The sequence below is a fragment of the Primulina eburnea genome, chromosome 16 (assembly GCF_022965805.1).
Source record: "Primulina eburnea isolate SZY01 chromosome 16, ASM2296580v1, whole genome shotgun sequence".
Lineage (NCBI taxonomy): Eukaryota > Viridiplantae > Streptophyta > Magnoliopsida > Lamiales > Gesneriaceae > Primulina > Primulina eburnea.
Window position 1 is genome coordinate 26959539 of NC_133116.1, and position 19371 is coordinate 26978909.

At 39.9% G+C, this 19371-nt stretch overlaps 1 protein-coding gene across 1 annotated transcript; it reads left to right on the plus strand.

The window, feature by feature from the left end:
• The first annotated feature begins 861 nt into the window (after positions 1–861).
• LOC140816141 (uncharacterized) lies at positions 862–18936 on the plus strand. Its single transcript, XM_073175213.1, has 2 exons — positions 862–1552; positions 18671–18936. The coding sequence occupies exons 1-2, from the start codon at positions 862–864 to the stop codon at positions 18733–18735; spliced, it is 756 nt and encodes a 251-aa protein (XP_073031314.1). The 3' UTR covers positions 18736–18936.
• The last annotated feature ends 435 nt before the right edge of the window (positions 18937–19371 follow it).

Genomic DNA, 19371 nt, shown 5'->3' on the forward strand with positions numbered 1-19371 from the left:
ACATGATTTTCAAATATATTGGAATAATCTATGGATTGATATACATTGTTGAGCACACATTCATATTGAGCCCTTCAGTTATTGATACCCGTTGATATTCGATTGAGATCTGTATATGATATTATATTGTGTCTTGTGGATTTTGGGCACCTTGACTCGGTCCGGCTTAGGTAGTTGCTGGCATCAAGTGTGAAGCCATATCCCCAGACACTGTCCGCTGAGTCGTGGACAGGTCCGCTGAGTCGTGGACCAGCTCGAGCATATTATGATTGTTGATATCGATCCTTTGACTCCTGATATCCATACATCTTGCACCCGTACATGCATTGTATTGATTTCATTACATGTCATTTATATATGCTGTAATTTATTTGATCTTCGTACTAGGGTTTGACCCCTGTCCTTTGGGACTGCTGTGGTTTGTTCTGTGTTTCCATAGCAGGTCATGCAGGTGGTTCGTCTTCGGCTGCTCAGGATGAAGCACCGAGGGGCGCTAGAGCTCTTTGAGTTTTGAGCTCAAGCTTTCATTGTTTTTCTCTGTGAGTTTAGTCATCGAGTCCCCAGATATTATATTTATGTATTATGGAGTCTATGTATTACCGGGGTATGCCCCGAGTAGTTGTATATTGTGTTTGTGGAGGATCGTTGTTGTGATTGTGCCTGGTTGGCATTGTTTCGTATTGGATGTTTTTTGAGGGTTTTGATTTAGTCGTTTTGGTTATTTTATATTTTTTCCGGTATGTCCTATTTACGGGGAGGTCATGCCGAAATTTCTATTGGGCCAAAAAGCAACATTTTAACTCGTTTTCGCTGTTTATAATAATTAATCCTGATTGTGTGTTAATAAAATATTAATCAGGTATGTCCTATTTACTGGAAGGATTGGGTTCTCATTTATATTCCTTGGTTCTGGCTAGTAATCCTGTTAGCTATGCCGATGCAGTCAACAAGGCAATAAGTCTAGAAGCAGGATTTCAAAGAGATAATCAGCAGCAGACTTTACAGATACCCAGTGGAGGTATGCAATTACCAATGGGTACATCATCTTATGTACCTCAGCAGCCTTTTCAGCAGCAGCAGTTCTTCCAACACCAAAAACCTCAAAGGTTTAAGCCCAGAGGAAAGAACTTCAAGAAGAAAGGTCAGTCGAGTTCATCTAGCTCAAGTGGATCTAAAAGTGTATCGGGGACGCCGTTTTCAGGGAATCAGTATTCAGTGGTGTATTGTGAGCGTTGTGGAGGTAGACATCATACATCTCAGTGTGGTGGTGTACGTGGGACATGTCATAATTGCGGTCAGACAGGACACTTTGCTAGAGCTTGTCCAAACCGTACTCAAGGGCAGATGAGACCACAACAGTTTTCTCAGAACAGAGGTGGTTTTTCGGGTGGTTCGTCTCAGAGACCCTTTACTCCTGCGCAATCTTTTCAGCAGTCCAATTATCCACAGGTTCGGGGTAATGCACCTCAATCATTCCCAGGTCCACAACAGGCTAGAGTGTATGCTTTGACAGAGGATCAAGCCAGAGAGGCTCCAGGTGGTGTAATCGCAGGTACTTGTTTAATTAATGGTTACACTGCACGAGTTTTATTTGATACAGGAGCATCTCACTCTTTCCTTGCATCCAATTTTGTTGATGAATATGACTTTGTGACTACATCATTGCATGAGTTTGCATCTGTGTCCACTCCAGCCGGTAAAGTGATTTTATCAGGCAGATTGTGTTGAACTGTGTATTTAATTTCGGTGACAGTATTATGATTACTAATTTGATTGTGTTACCGATGTATGACTTTGATTGTATCATTGGTATGGATACCTTGACAAATTATCGAGCTACTGTAGACTGTTTTCATGGTGTAGTACGTTTTCGACCTCATCTTGATGACAAATGGAATTTTTATGGTCGAGGATCGCAAGCTAAAATACCTTTAGTTTCAGCGATGGAAATGTTTAAGCTATTATCCTTAGGAAATGAGGGATGTATGATTTATGCTGTGGATGCTTTAAAGGAAGAGCCGAGATTGTCTGATATACCGGTGGTGAAAGAATTTTCTGATGTTTTTCTGGAGGAGATACCATGTTTTTCACCGCAGAGAGAGCTTGATTTTAGCATCGAATTGATGCCAGGAACTGCTCCAATTTCAAAAGCTCCGTATAGAATGGCACCTGCAGAACTTAAAGAGTTGAAAGAGCAATTGCAGGATTTACTGAAAAAGGGTACATACGACCTAGTATGTCACCTTGGGGAGCCCCTGTTTTGTTTGTTAAAAAGAAAGATGGTTCCATGAGAATGTGCATTGATTATAGGCAATTGAATCGGGTCACCGTCAAGAATAAATACCCTTTGCCTAGAATCGATAATTTGTTTGATCAACTACAGGGAACTTCAGTATATTCGAAAATTGATCTTAGATCAGGATACCATCAACTTCGAGTTAGAGAGAAAGATGTTCCTAAGACAGCTTTTAGAACCAGATACGGGCAGTATGAATTTTTGGTGATGCCATTTGGGTTGGCTAATGCACCGGCAGTATTTATGGATTTAATGAACCGAGTGTTCAGGAATTTTCTGGACAAGTTTGTTATTGTTTTTATTGATGATATACTGGTGTATTCAAAGTCAAGAAAGGAACATAGAGAGCATTTGAGATTAGTTCTTCAAACACTTCGTGATGCTCAGTTGTATGCTAAATTGTCAAAGTGTGAATTCTGGTTGGATCAAACCATATTTTTGGGTCATGTGATATCAGCCAAAGGAATATCCGTCGATCCAAGTAAAATTGAAGTGGTCTTGAATTGAACTAGACCAACCAATGTACCAGAGGTTCGAAGTTTTATGGGATTGGCCGGGTATTACAGACGATTCATTGAAGGGTTTTCTCAGATTTCCCGACCTATCACCCAACTGACCAAGAAGGATGCAAGATTTATTTGGTCAGAAGAGTGTGAGCAGAGTTTTCTGAAACTGAAAGAGAAATTGACGACAGCACCAGTGTTGGCGTTGCCGTCTGGATCAGGTGGATTTGTGGTTTGTACAGATGCATCAGCTAAAGGATTGGGATGTGTATTGATGCAACATAGAAAGGTTATTGCCTATGCTTCGAGGCAACTAAAGATACATGAATCCCGATATCCAGTTCATGATCTTGAACTTGCAGCCATTGTTTTTGCCTTGAAAATTTGGCGACACTATCTATATGGTGAACAGTTTATTATTTACTCAGATCATAAAAGTTTGAAATATTTGTTTACTCAGTCAGAGCTGAATATGAGGCAGAGACGTTGGTTAGATCTATTAAAGGATTTTGACTGTGAAATACAGTATCAACCAGGGAAGATGAATCAGGTTGCAGATGCATTAAGCCGGAAATATCAGGATGGCATGTTAGCATCCATTCATATTTAGCAGAATCATGATGAATTGTGTACTTCTGGATGGAATTTTCAGCAACAAGATAATTATTTTATTGTTTCTGCATTGCAGTTTGAGCCACAGATTATTGCTGAAATTAAAAAGGCTCAAAAGATAGATCCAAAGGTTCAGAAATCAAAAGAGTTGGTTTTGTCTGGTAATCCAAATAAGTATAATGTCTCATCAGATGGCTGTTTGCGAATGAATGACAGATTAGTGGTACCAAATGTTGCAGAATTGAGAGAAGCGTTGCTTCAAGAGGCGCATTGTAGTCGCCATAGTGTTCATCCTGGTAATCGTAGGATGTACCAGATATTGAAACCTTATTTCTGGTGGGATGCGATGAAGAAAGACATTTCTGAATTTGTAGCAAGATGTTTGACATGCCAACAGGTGAAAGCTGAGAGAATGAAACCTGAAGGTATGTTACAGAGTTTAGAAATACCACAATGGAACTGGGAACATATTGCAATGGACTTTGTAACTCACTTACCCAGGTCTATCAGAGGTTGTGATGCTATCTGGGTTATAGTTGATAGATTGTCCAAGTCAGCACATTTCATTCCATATGATCGTACCTATCCTTAGAAGAAAATGGCAAGGTTATATTTGGATAATGTGGTTCGGTTGCATGGAGTTCCAGTGTCTATTGTGTCTGATAGAGATCCAAGATTTGCATCTAAGTTTTGGAGCAGTCTTCAGAATGCTTTGGGAACTAAGTTGGATATGAGCACAGCTTATCATCTCCAAACTGATGGTCAGACAGAAAGAACCATTCAGACTTTGGAAGATATGCTTCGGTCAGTAGTTATGGATTTCAGAGGTAATTGGCAAGAATCTCTATCATTGGTAGAATTCTCATACAACAACAGTTTCCAAACGACTATTGGAATAGCACTATTTGAAGCTTTGTATGGTAGAAGGTGTCGATCGCCGATATGTTGGAATGAGATTGGAGAAAAACCATTGGCACAACCTGAATTTGTTGAAGAGATGAATGAAAAGATTGATTTGATCAGAAAAAGAATGAAAGCATCTCAGGATCGTCAAGCTAGCTATGCAAATAAAAGGCGTAGACCTTTGGAATTTCAAGTCGGTGATCAAGTTTTCCTTAAGGTGTCACCATTTCGTGGCACAATGAGATTTGGGAAAAAGGGAAAGTTAGCTCCACGTTATATTGGACCGTATACTATTGTTGAAAGGATTGGCTTATTGGCTTATAGATTGAACTTGCCGCAGAGTTTGTCTGCTATACATGATGTGTTTTGAAACGTCCTCATCTTTTATTGCTTTAAAGGTACTAGAAATTTTTTTTTTTTTTTAAATCTCTCACATTTTCGGTCATTGCATGTACATGAGCATAAAAATAATCTTGCACCATTTTAAAGTAAATCATCCAACTAGTATTTGAAAATTGAAAGGAATAGTCAAACCAGAAATCGTAAAACGTTTTACCAAACCTAAAAAGCAATAATTTGAAAAGTAAAGCCCATACTAAACCTCTCAAAAATCTCTCAAAAAGCTTAAGTAAATAATCTTATAAATCTTTAACATAATTCATAAGTCATAATCGTAAATACGGAAAAGTAGAAGCGCTGGTCCTCGGGTTGTGTGCAGCTTCAGTCCAGTAGTATCACCCGTCAAGTCCTCCCTCAGAACCACCTACATCCATCACACCTAGTGAGTCTAAAGACTCAACACACCATAATCTTTATAACGAGTAATACGTAATACAGTCAACATATAACGGTGAAAAATATTTGTACTTAAAATATCGTTTTCATGAAGATGCATAAACATAAACATTTTCGTAAACATTTTCATGATGCATAAAACTTTAAACATAAACATTTTCATGACATGCATAAATAAACCTTAATCTTTTCCTTTTTCCTCAACATGACATAACATTTAAACATGATCATAAACATTTTCCTTTTCCTTTTCCTTTTCCTTTGTTGAATTCAGATCGTTAATTGTGACTTTCCTCTCATGACATGACCTCTCGATGGATCCATCAGAAATATAACCACAGTACTGGGCGGCGGGGGACACCAGCAACACTCTCACCGGTCAACTGGGCCCTGGCCTAACATGAATCGAATAGAAATACGATCGTCGGGGCTCCCAATGGGCTTTCCCCTCACGACATTCCTATCCTAACCTCAAACCTCATAACCTCTTAACCTCTTGTTCGCAATAATGGAAACACGATCGTCGGGCTCCCACTGGGACCATCACCCTCACGATATCGCCACCATTAACGAACTAGTCACAATCACTTCACATCCTTCAACACTTTTCATTCACATCACTTTATAAAAACGTGCATAACATAACATTTTCATTTTCTTTGAAACCAAGCATGCAACATGTATTTTAAATGTCTTCTTCAATCATAAACGTTCTTTAGACATTTAAAAATCAGCATTTAATCATGCGAAATTCATAAACATTTCAAAATCATCATAATAACATAAAACATTTCGGGCACTGCCATGACCATTACTAATTTCCCGGTGTAAAATGACCGTTTTACCCCTGGCTTCGACATTTTACGTTTTCGATTATTTTCTTGATTTCATGACTCCAACATGTCCCAAATAATTATTTAAGCTTACGTGAATTTTTTTCGTAATTTTATTTGGCTTAATGTTAGACCTTTTCAATTATCTTTTCTTAATTATTTTAACGGTGTTTTAATCCCGAAAAATACCAAACTTTAATATAAAATTCCTAAATTCCAAATTTAGTCTTTTTATATTATTTTAGCCCTTATGGATCACGACTCGACCCCCGTGAGCCGTTTTCCAAATTTTCTTTGTTTTGAAACTCAATTTGACACCTAAAATTCGACCCCGAGCCATCTCTTAATTTTATCGAGTTACCCCCGAGCCATATCGAACCAAAACTTAGCCAACACCTTAAATTAGCCCACTGGACCCTTGAATCACTAAAAACCCAAGCCCAACCATAAAATCGAACCCTCCTAAGAGACCCCTATCCTGGCCGAGAAGTCCTATAATAATTAGGACTCTAGTTCACTGCCCTAGGACTCTACCCACGCCTCCAGACCCTGAACCAACGTGACATGCACTTATAAGGACCCTAAGGACACGACGCCACCCTACCCTGGCCCCCTGGACCAAGCCCCTACCTTAACCTGAACGCGCGAAGTCTGCACCTCAGGGTGCAGCTTCTCGGGTGGAGTCCTTGCTTGCAAGGACTCCTCCCTGCCCTTCCCAGACCGAGTCCTAGCATGGCTAGGACTCCCCCCCTTGACACCAACAGACCCTAGGCTAGCCATGCGCCCCAGCCCAGGCCGGCCCTCCAATCAATCCATGACATCGAAACCCCTACAGCTTTTGACAGCAAAAACAACGACTCTTGTGTGCAGCTTGTGGTTCAGTGCTTTTCGTGAGTTTAGGACCCTTTAAATCCATGCAAAAACATCCCTAGATCATGTCCTAACATCATGGCAGCCCCTTACATGCCTAAAACAATTTATGGGATTCAAAATCATGAGTTCAACACACAAACATGCAAAAATCCGAAAATTTCAGAGATAAGTTCATGCTCTTCATGCATATGATAATTAAAACAATATTATGATATGATGGATGAGCAACGGAGATTAGGGTGTGCCTTTGCGTATTTTACGCTCGGATTATCGTTGACGACGAAGAACGGGGAGAACCGGAGCTTGGAACTCTTAAAACTTTGAAGGAGAAAAGTTGCTCTCCTCACGGCTGAAGCCTCCTGCCGAGGAGAGATTTATTTTTTTTTAATCTCTTGTGCGGCGTCTGAGTGTGTGTGAGGCGTGAAAAGTGAGTGCTTAGCATAGGGTTTAATTGATTTTATATGCTAACCAATTATTAATTAGGCTTAAGGCCTATTAAGCCATAAATTAAAGCCCAATTAATTAAATTAGGATTTAATTAAAAAGATAGTAAAGTTTTCTTTTAATAAAAATTTGAATTTACTAGCCGGATTGCTAAAAGACTCGATTTTTGTTTGAAAAACCAACACCGATAAAATCCACGTCCCGGCGTATAAAATCATCTCAAGACCACTTATTTTTTCAAAAATGCTTAAAAATATCGACCATCTTTTAACTAATTAAAAATAATCATTTAATAAAAATATTTTACATTTTCTTCAGCCCTCGGTCCCCGTTCCACGATCGTCACTTGAATATCCTTTAAATATCATTTTATGCATGATGACAATTAAATCTCATTTAGCAAGTAAACAAGTAAGTCACATAATTAATTAGCAATTAAAATAAGTTAATTACTCATTTTTCGTATTCCCTAGATTTGCATGCAGTTGGATTACGTTGTCTTATTTTTGGACCTTACAATTCCTCCCCCCTTAAATAAAATTTCGTCCTCGAAATTAGAACTTACCGAATAAATCTGGATAGCGACCCTTCAAGTCCCTCTCGGTTTCCCAAGTAGCTTCCTCTTCCGAGTGATTCAGCCACTTGACCTTGACCATTGAAATGACTTTGTTTCGCAATCGTCTTTCTTGTCTAGCCAGAATCTGGACAGGTCTTTCCTCATAAGTCATATTTGGAGTTAGTTGGAGAGGTTCATAATTAAGCGCATGCGACGGATTCGACATGTACTTCTGCAGCATCGAAATGTGGAACACATTGTGAACTCCAGAAAGTGCGGGTGGCAGTGCCACTCTATAAGCTAGTGACCCAATCCTCTCCAAAATCTCGAACGGACCAATAAATCTCGGACTAAGCTTGCCTTTCTTGCCAAAGCGCATAACACCCTTCATGGGTGCTATTTTCACAAATACGTGGTCGCCCACTGCAAACTCTAAGTCCCTACGCCTCTTGTCCGCATAACTCTTTTGTCGGCTTTGTGCAGTCTTCATTCTATCACGAATTTTGACTACTAGCTCAGCCGTCTCTTCAATCACATCTGGACCAATATCTCTTCTTTCCCCAACCTCATCCCAATGAATAGGAGATCTACATTTTCTTCCATAGAGTGCCTCAAAAGGAGCCATCCCAATTGATGATTGGAAACTGTTATTGTAGGTGAACTCCACTAGGGGTAACTTTGTTTCCCAACTGCCTTGGAAATCAATAACGCATGCTCGCAGTAGATCTTCCAAAATCTGTATAACTCTCTCTGACTGGCCATCGGTCTGAGGATGGAATGCTGTACTGAATAGTAACTTGGTCCCCATCGCTGCATGTAGACTCTTCCAAAAAGATGACGTGAATCTCGGATCTCTGTCAGAAACAATGGATACCGGAATCCCATGCAGCCGAACTATCTCTCGAACATACAAGTCGGCATACTGAACCATGGTGAATGTCGTCTTAATAGGTAGAAAATGCGCTGATTTCGTAAGACGATCAACTATCACCCAAATGGCATTAAATCCCTTAACAGTCTTAGGCAATCCTACAACAAAGTCCATGGTGATATTTTCCCATTTCCACTCGGGAATAGGGAGTGGCTTCAATTTTCCCGCTGGTCTCTGATGCTCTGCCTTGACTTGCTGACAAGTCAAGCACTCGGATACATACCTCAAGATGTCTCTCTTCATGCCTGGCCACCAATACAACAACTGCAAATCCCTATACATCTTTGTACTGCCTGGATGAATGGAATATGGTGTGTCATGGGCTTCCTTCATAATGAGGTGTCTCAAAGAATCGTCACTAGGAACCCATAGACGGTCTCGATAACGGACTAAACCATCCACCACTGAATATAAATTCCGGCCCTTGGCTTCATCTCTAGCTCTCCACTTTTGCAACTGCTCATCAGTGGACTGCCCATCACGGATTTTATCTCTCAATGACGACTGGACTGATAATGTGGCAAGATTAGGGGCCTCGCCCCTAGCATACACTGTAAGCTCAAACCGCTGTATCTCGGACTGCAACGGTCTTTGGAGCGATAATTGAGTGATAACTGCTGCTTTTCTACTCAATGCGTCTGCCACTACATTAGCTTTCCCCGGATGGTAGCTAATGTCACAATCATAGTCCTTTACCAATTCGAGCCATCTGCGCTGTCTCATATTCAACTCTCTTTGGGTGAAGAAGTATTTCAAACTTTTGTGATCGGTGAATATCTTGCACTTCTCCCCATAAAGGTAGTGTCTCCAAATTTTCAGTGCAAAGACTACTGCTGCAAGCTCAAGATCATGAGTAGGGTAGTTCTTTTCATGAATTTTCAATTGTCTTGACGCATAGGCGATAACTCGGTCATTTTGCATAAGAACTGCGCCCAAACCAATCTTAGAAGCGTCGGTATAAAGAACATAATCCCCTTGCCCTGATGGCATAGATAGCACTGGCGCTGAAATCAAGGCTTGCTTCAACTTGTCAAAACTGTCTTGGCACTCGGGTCCCCAAACAAATTTTGCATTTTTCTTTGTCAAGGCGGTCATGGGCACCGCTATAGATGAGAACCCCTGAATAAACTTGCGATAGTAGCCAGCTAGTCCCAAGAAACTGCGAATCTCGGTGACGCTCTTCGGTACTGGCCACTCCCTCACTGCTTCCACTTTACTTGGATCTACCTCCACTCCACTACTAGAGATGATGTGGCCTAAAAACGCCACTCTATAAAGCCAAAACTCGCACTTACTGAATTTTGCGTAAATCTTTCTATCTTGCAGTACTTGCAGTGCGGTTTTCAAATGACGGCTATGCTCCTCTCTGCTCTTGGAATAGATCAAAATGTCATCAATGAAGACAATAATAAACTGATCCAGAAACGGCTGAAAGACGCGATTCATGAGATCCATGAAGATCGCTGGCGCATTGGTCAACCCGAATGGCATGACCATAAACTCATAGTGCCCATATCTTGTGCGAAACGCCGTCTTGTGAACATCAGACTCCTTAACTTTCAATTGATGGTATCCCGATCGCAGATCAATTTTTGAAAATATCGAAGCTCCTTGCAATTGGTCGAATAAATCCTCAATTCTTGGCAGTGGATACTTATTTTTGATGGTGACCCTGTTGAGCTCCCGATAATCAATGCAAAGACGCATGCTACCATCTTTCTTTTTCACAAATAGCACTGGAGCGCCCCATGGAGAGTAACTAGGGCGAATGAAACCCTTGTCTAGCAGTTCTTGAATTTGATCTTTCAATTCTTTCATTTCAGCGGGTGCTAGACGATACGGTGCTTTAGATATAGGAACAGTGCCCGGCATAAGATCAATAGAGAACTCCACCTCACGATCGGGTGGAATGCCAGAAACGTCTTCGGGAAAGACGCTAGGAAAATATCTCACAACATCAACATCCTCTAACTTCTGGCTGATAGACTCATGCGCAGTAGTAACACAAGCTAGATAAGCTGGACATCCACGCTTAATAAGCTTCCTTGCACATAGACAAGAGATAATGTGCGGCATTTGCTTGTTCCTTGCTGCCTCAAAAACAAAGGATTCACCACTGGGTGGTCTAATAGATACTGAACGCTGACCAAAATCAATCGAAGCTCCATTCGCTGATAGCCAATCCATCCCAAGTATAATATCGAATTCGGGCATCGGAAGCACAATAAGATCTGCCCGAACAACATTTCTGAATAGACGAAGCTCCAGATTCTTAACAATCTTAGATGTGAGCATCTGATCACCGGATGGAATCGAAACCTTGAAACCCAACCCATATCTTGAGGAGTAATATTCAGTCTTTTGATGAAGGTTTCTGATATGAAAGAGTGCGTAGCTCCGGAATCTAGCAAAGCATAGGTAGCTACACCTAGAATGATAATCCTCCCTGCGGTGAAAACGTCTTTTAAATCTTTTCGTGTTGAAACTTTAGAATCTACTATCATTAATTCCCAAGGTTGGACGAAGATTTCGTGTTGAACTTAAACATTTCTAGGAAGATTTGCACTTTAGTCCCTTAACTTTTGGAATTTTGTAGGATTGACCCAATATTTCGAATTATTGCAATTAAGTCCTTATATTATTCGAAGTTCTGATTTAATCCTTGATGTTCGAGAATTGCATTTTGATCCTTAAGAATTCAGAAGTTTTCATTTAGGTCCATTAATTTCGAATATTTGCAATCAAGTCCCTTAAGTTTCGAAAATTGCATATTGGCCCCCCACTAAATTCAAAAAAAAACCCCGTATTGATTTTCTTTAATTTTTTGGCCCTAAGACTTTTTATTTGGAATCATAACATCCTTCACATAAAGTAAGGCACAAAATTCAAATCATTTCTCTATGGTCTCTAGAATCATTGCTTAAGTCCAACTAAGTAGAACATGCAACCTAATTTATTCTAGGTTGAAACTTGATCACAATTCAATCTTAATAACCAATTTAACATTTCATGCATTAATAAGCAATGTAAAAATGTTAAATGACTAGGTTACCCGTGATGAGTGTAATGTCTGCCTCTTCCTCAGCTTCCTCGGCATTCATAACATAAGCTCGGGCCGTAGTAGCTGCTAACCTCTTTGGGCAATCATTGGCTATGTGTCCATCCTCTTTGCAGAAGAAACATTTACGAGATCCCCATTCGCATTTGCCAAGGTGAAAACGGTTGCACTGCTTGCAAGGTTGTCTCTCATTAGGCTTTGGTGCTCCCGGATTCTGTGGCTTCGGCGGCACTGGCTTCTTAACTTGACCTTGGGGCTTTTGAGGCCCTTGAGGTCTAGGAGGTCCCGTATACGGCTTCTTGGCAGGCTGATTATTATTCTGATGCTGTTGCCTCTTCCGCTGTAGCTCAAAGTCAATATCCCTCAAGGATTGCTCAGCCCGATAAGCACATGTAACTGCCGTAGCGTAGTTCCCCGGATTCATCATCATGACTTTATCCCTAACAGTAGGTCGTAGGCCATCCATGAAATGCCTAAGCTTCTCCTCCGCATCTCCCGCAATAAGGGGCACAAAGTGGCAACCCCTATCGAACTTCTTCACAAAGTCAGCAACAGGTACGTCTCCCTGACGGAGAGTCATGAATTCCCTCTTTATCCGACTCCGGACATCAGCAGTAAAGTATTTCTCATAAAATTTTGTCTTGAACTGTGCCCATGTGAGTGTAGCAAGGTCAACACCATGCTCAGCTCCTTCCCACCATAAAGAAGCATCATCCCTGAGTAGATAAGTAGTGCATCTCACACGGTCGGCGTCTCCCATGTCTAGATAGCGAAAATGCACTTCAAGCGAACGGATCCAACTCTCAGCAGCAAATGGATCGGTGGTGCCTGAGAATTCCTTTGGCCCTAGCCTCCGGAACTGCTCATAAATATCTTGCGGTGGCCTAGGTGGCGGCTGCTGCTGCTGCATCTGCTGTAACTGCAGTTGTAACTGCTGCTGTTGCAACTGTTGCTGCTGTATCTGTTGCTCAAAGAGACGAGTCATGCCTTCTAAGGCACGAGTAGCAGGATCCCCCGATGGGGGTGGTGGTGGTGGTGCATTTCTTTGACTGTTCCCTCTTCGGTTAACACTGTTCTCGGCTTGGTTCTCGTGAGCGTGAGCACGTCTAAGAGGCATTATATCTGAATGTTTTCCAAATTCTAACGTAACCAACATGCGTTTAAATCTAAGTTCTCTAATCATGCGACAAATCCTAACTCAATTAGCAAATTAATCATGCAAGCATAAATACTCAAAAAGCTAATAAACATGCATCGTAAACATAATATTCATAACTTCATGCAGGTTAAGTCATAAAATCACATAAAGCATGTAAAACTTACAACTTGGAGGTTTGACGACTTATCTTCCCGGCGCTGATGGTGGCACAACCCTTTACAGGAACCACTGCTCTGATACCAACTGAAACGTCCTCATCTTTTATTGCTTTAAAGGTACTAGAAATTTTTTTTTTTTTTTTAATCTCTCACATTTTCGGTCATTGCATGTACATGCGCATAAAAATAATCTTGCACCATTTTAAAGTAAATCATCCAACTAGTATTTGAAAATTGAAAGGAATAGTCAAACCAGAAATCGTAAAACGTTTTACCAAACCTAAAAAGCAATAATTTGAAAAGTAAAGCCCATACTAAACCTCTCAAAAATCTCTCAAAAAGCTTAAGTAAATAATCTTATAAATCTTTAACATAATTCATAAGTCATAATCGTAAATGCGGAAAAGTAGAAGCGCTGGTCCTCGGGTTGTGTGCACCTTCAGTCCAGTAGTATCACCCGTCAAGTCCTTCCTCAGAACCACCTACATCCATCACACCTAGTGAGTCTAAAGACTCAACACACCATAATCTTTATAACGAGTAATACGTAATACAGTCAACATATAACGGTGAAAAATATTTGTATTTAAAATATCGTTTTCATGAAGATGCATAAACATAAACATTTTCGTAAACATTTTCATGATGCATAAAACTTTAAACATAAACATTTTCATGACATGCATAAATAAACCTTAATCTTTTCCTTTTTCCTCAACATGACATAACATTTAAACATGATCATAAACATTTTCCTTTTCCTTTTCCTTTTCCTTTGTTGAATTCAGATCGTTAATTGTGGCTTTCCTCTCATGACATGACCTCTCGATGGATCCATCAGAAATATAACCACAGTACTGGGCGGCGGGGGACACCAGCAACACTCTCACCGGTCAACTGGGCCCTGGCCTAACATGAATCGAATAGAAATACGATCGTCGGGGCTCCCAATGGGCTTTCCCCTCACGACATTCCTATCCTAACCTCAAACCTCATAACCTCTTAACCTCTTGTTCGCAATAATGGAAACACGATCGTCGGGCTCCCACTGGGACCATCACCCTCACGATATCGCCACCATTAACGAACTAGTCACAATCACTTCACATCCTTCAACACTTTTCATTCACATCACTTTATAAAAACGTGCAAAACATAACATTTTCATTTTCTTTGAAACCAAGCATGCAACATGTATTTTAAATGTCTTCTTCAATCATAAACGTTCTTTAGACATTTAAAAATCAGCATTTAATCATGCGAAATTCATAAACATTTCAAAATCATCATAATAACATAAAACATTTCGGGCACTGCCATGACCATTACTAATTTCCCGGTGTAAAATGACCGTTTTACCCCTGGCTTCGACATTTTACGTTTTCGATTATTTTCTTGATTTCATGACTCTAACATGTCCCAAATAATTATTTAAGCTTACGTGAATTTTTTTCGTAATTTTATTTGGCTTAATGTTAGACCTTTTCAATTATCTTTTCTTAATTATTTTAACGGTGTTTTAATCCCGAAAAATACCAAACTTTAATATAAAATTCCTAAATTCCAAATTTAGTCTTTTTATATTATTTTAGCCCTTATGGATCACGACTCGACCCCCGTGAGCCGTTTTCCAAATTTTCTTTGTTTTGAAACTCAATTTGACACCTAAACTTCGACCCCGAGCCATCTCTTAATTTTATCGAGTTACCCCCGAGCCATATCGAACCAAAACTTAGCCAACACCTTAAATTAGCCCACTGGACCCTTGAATCACTAAAAACCCATGCCCAACCATAAAATCGAACCCTCCTAAGAGACCCCTATCCTGGCCGAGAAGTCCTATAATAATTAGGACTCTAGTTCACTGCCCTAGGACTCTACCCACGCCTCCAGACCCTGAACCAACGTGACATGCACTTACTAAGGACCCTAAGGAAACGACGCCACCCTGCCCTGGCCCCCTGGACCAAGCCCCTACCTTAACCTGAACGCGCGAAGTCTGCACCTCAGGGTGCAGCTTCTCGGGTGGAGTCCTTGCTTGCAAGGACTCCTCCCTGCCCTTCCCAGACCGAGTCCTAGCATGGCTAGGACTCCCCCCCCCCTTGACACCAACAGACCCTAGGCTAGCCATGCGCCCCAGCCCAGGCCGGCCCTCCTATCAATCCATGACACCGAAACCCCTACAGCTTTTGACAGCAAAAACAACGACTCTTGTGTGCAGCTTGTGGTGCAGTGCTTTTCGTGAGTTTAGGACCCTTTAAATCCATGCAAAAACATCCCTAGATCATGTCCTAACATCATGGCAGCCCCTTACATGCCTAAAACAATTTATGGGATTCAAAATCATGAGTTCAACACACAAACATGCAAAAATCCGAAAATTTCAGAGATAAGTTCATGCTCTTCATGCATATGATAATTAAAACAATATTATGATATGATGGATGAGCAAAGGAGATTAGGGTGTGCCTTTGCATATTTTACGCTCGGATTATCGTTGACGACGAGGAACGGAGAGAACCGGAGCTTGGAACTCTTAAAACTTTGAAGGAGAAAAGTTGCTCTCCTCACGGCTGAAGCCTCCTGCCGAGGAGAGATTTATTTTTTTTAATCTCTTGTGCGGCGTCTGAGTGTGTGTGAGGCGTGAAAAGTGAGTGCTTAGCATAGGGTTTAATTGATTTTATATGCTAACCAATTATTAATTAGGCTTAAGGCCTATTAAGCCATAAATTAAAGCCCAATTAATTAAATTAGGATTTAATTAAAAAGATAGTAAAGTTTTCTTTTAATAAAAATTTGAATTTACTAGCCGGATTGCTAAAAAGCTCGATTTTTGTTTGAAAAACCAACACCGATAAAATCCACGTCCCGGCGTATAAAATCATCTCAAGACCACTTATTTTTTCAAAAATGCTTAAAAATATCGACCATCTTTTAACTAATTAAAAATAATCATTTAATAAAAATATTTTACATTTTCTTCAACCCTCGGTCTCCGTTCCTCGATCGTCACTTGAATATCCTTTAAATATCATTTTATGCATGATGACAATTAAATCTCATTTAGCAAGTAAACAAGTAAGTCACATAATTAATTAACAATTAAAATAAGTTAATTACTCATTTTTCGTATTCCCTAGATTTGCATGCAGTTGGATTACGTCGTCTTATTTTTGGACCTTACATGTTTCATGTATCTATGCTGCGGAAGTATGAGCCGGATCCATCTCATGTTCTGAGACCCGAGGATGTGGAGTTAGACAGTTCTCTTAGCTACGTTGAGTATCCTATACAAATTCTTAATCAGAAGGATAAGCAACTTCGAAATAAGACAATTCCACTGGTTATGGTACAGTGGAGTAGACATGGGACTGAAGAGGCTACATGGGAGCTGGAGGCTAAAATGCGGCAAGAATGGCCTCACTTGTTTGAAACTGTTATAGATTATTCCATGTACTCTGACTTTCCTATGTACTATCAGTGGTAGATGTTTGACTATGTTGTATATAAGGTGTGTGTTGTGTGTTTTGATTTCGAGGACGAAATCTTTTGTTAGAGGGGGAGAAATGTAATGACCCGATTTAAATTATATGTTATTTGGCGATAATTAAGAGTAATTATTTTAAATTGAGGAATTTAAAATAATTAAGCCAAAAATTAAATAGTGTGTTTAAAAATATGTATTAGAAAATATCGGTTTATAGACGATATTAAAATGCATATTGGAATTTAATAACACACGAGAGCAAAATAAATACAGACCGAGATAAATGGGCTTGAGTTATAAATATACATATACATACACACATATCGCATAAAAAGAGAAAAGAAGTGAGAGAAGGAAGAAAAGGGAAAAAGAAAGAAGAAACCCAATTCCCGCAACCCTTGGAGCAGCTGCGGGAAAGTTGCGATATCTCCTTCGTCCGGTGTCCAAATCTTGATCGGTCTGAAGGGATGTCTTTCTAACATCCTAGGCTTCGATTCAAGTCAGAAATCACGAATTTTGATCAAGGGAGCAAGCAGATCGAAGCACCATTTCGTGAGCCCTGTTCTGTGCAGAATTTTGGTGAGTTCAGTTTTTGTGCTTCTGAAATTTGAAGTTTTGTGTATTGTGCGTCAAGAATCTCGACTTGTGGTTCAAAACGAATTGGTAGCTCTGTTTGTTAGCTTTCTATAGCAACTAGAATCATCGAATTTGGATAAGAAACGGATTTGATATGATTTTTCTACCATAATGTGTCAAAAACCGAACTCTGTACTGATGCGTGCAAAAGACATTCTGTAATTCGAGTTTGTGACCTGTTTTCACTCGGATTCTGGACTTGTGATCTAAATGAAAGTTGTAGAGCTATGTCTTGTCTTCGAAACAATAATTGACCCCTTAAATTCCATTAAGAATTGAGGGAGTTATGCTCATTTTACCGAAACTGCTCAGTCTGGGAATTCAGTCCGCGAGTTTGGGAGTAACAGCATGTTCTTGCTTAATTCTGGAATTATCTACTAAGATTTTGGGAATAATTTCTTCTAGGAAAACTTAGATATTTGAGTTGTCTTTCATCTCCAATTGGCGGATATTGATTTGAGTCAATGATGAGTTAGATATGAATTTTATACTCCTAAGTGTTGAAACTAAATCTGTCACAGACCTTTCATCTCATGGTTGCTGGTTTTGGACGTTTTTCAGTGTCGAGATGATTGAATTTCATTTTGATTTCTTCTGATGAAATATGGAATTTTGCGTTAGGATTCCAACCATGTTTGATAAGTATGCTTTGGTTAAGTTTTGGTTGAGTTATGGCCTTACAACCGAGCTTAGGTCCAAGCTGGAATTAGTAAATTGTTTTTGGCTAAGAGTTGAATATTTATTTGATAGAAATAAATTAATTGCCACAGGTTTTGATAACCAGGAAGCGCCGAGGTCTTCGTAATTATTGTGGTAATTTAATTTGAAGGTTAAGGTACGGATTGATCGATTTCTTACAGCGTCTATGTCGACGTGTAATTTAATTGATGTGAGTTAATTGATTTTATGTGAATTATGTGATTATGTGCTCTTTGTGGAATTTGGATGCAAATTTAAGATTATTCCTCATTTTCTTAAAATAAAACATGATTTTCAAATATATTGGAATAATCTATGGATTGTTATACATTGTTGAGCACACATTCATATTGAGCCCTTCAGTTATTGATACCCGTTGATATTCGATTGAGATCTGTATATGATATTATATTGTGTCTTGTGGATTTTGGGCACCTTGACTCGGTCCGGCTTAGGTAGTTGCTGGCATCAAGTGTGAAGCCATATCCCCAGACATTGTCCGCTGAGTCGTGGACAGGTCCGCTGAGTCGTGGACCAGCTCGAGCATATTATGATTGTTGATATCGATCCTTTGACTCCTGATATCCATACATCTTGCACCCGTACATGCATTGCATTGATTTCATTACATGCCATTTATATATGCTGTAATTTATTTGATCTTCGTACTGGGGTTTGACCCCTGTCCTTTGGGACTGCTGTGGTTTGTTCTGTGTTTCCATAGCAGGTCATGCAGGTGGTTCGTCTTCGGCTGCTCAGGATGAAGCACCGAGGGGCGCTAGAGCTCTTTGAGTTTTGAGCTCAAGCTTTCATTGTTTTTCTCTGTGAGTTCAGTCATCGAGTCCCCAGATATTATATTTATGTATTATGGAGTCTATGTATTACCGGGGTATGCCCTGAGTAGTTGTATATTGTGTTTGTGGAGGATCGTTGTTGTGATTGTGCCTGGTTGGCATTGTTTCGTATTGGATGTTTGTTGAGGGTTTTGATTTAGTCGTTTTGGTTATTTTATATTTTTTCCGGTATGTCCTATTTACGGGGAGGTCATGCCGAAATTTCTATTGGGCCAAAAAGCAAAATTTTAACTCGTTTTCGCTGTTTATAATAATTAATCCTGATTGTGTGTTAATAAAATATTAATCAGGAACAAGGCTCTCACAGTATGGATTCGAAACTTGAACTTATTGATACCAAGATTGAGTCACAATCTCAGTCTATTCAAACTCTTAATGAACGAGTTTCGAATCAAGCACAATATCTGGAGATGCTGAATCATGGAATTATCACCCTTACTGGTCGAGTCGATGACTTACTCAATCAATCTCAGGATAATGATGCCAAAAAAGGGGAAGCAGAAGGCAGATCTGGAGAAGGCGGAACTGCTGATGACATACATCACGTAGAATCTTCCTTCAGAAATCAAGATCC

Coding starts and splice junctions, on each gene's coding strand:
- LOC140816141 (XM_073175213.1), top strand. CDS start 862: ATGTCCTATTTACTGGAAGGATTGGGTTCTCATTTATATTCCTTGGTT. Junction 1,553..18,670: donor TCCAGGTGGTGTAATCGCAG/GTACTTGTTTAA, acceptor TTTCCATAGCAG/GTCATGCAGGTGGTTCGTCT.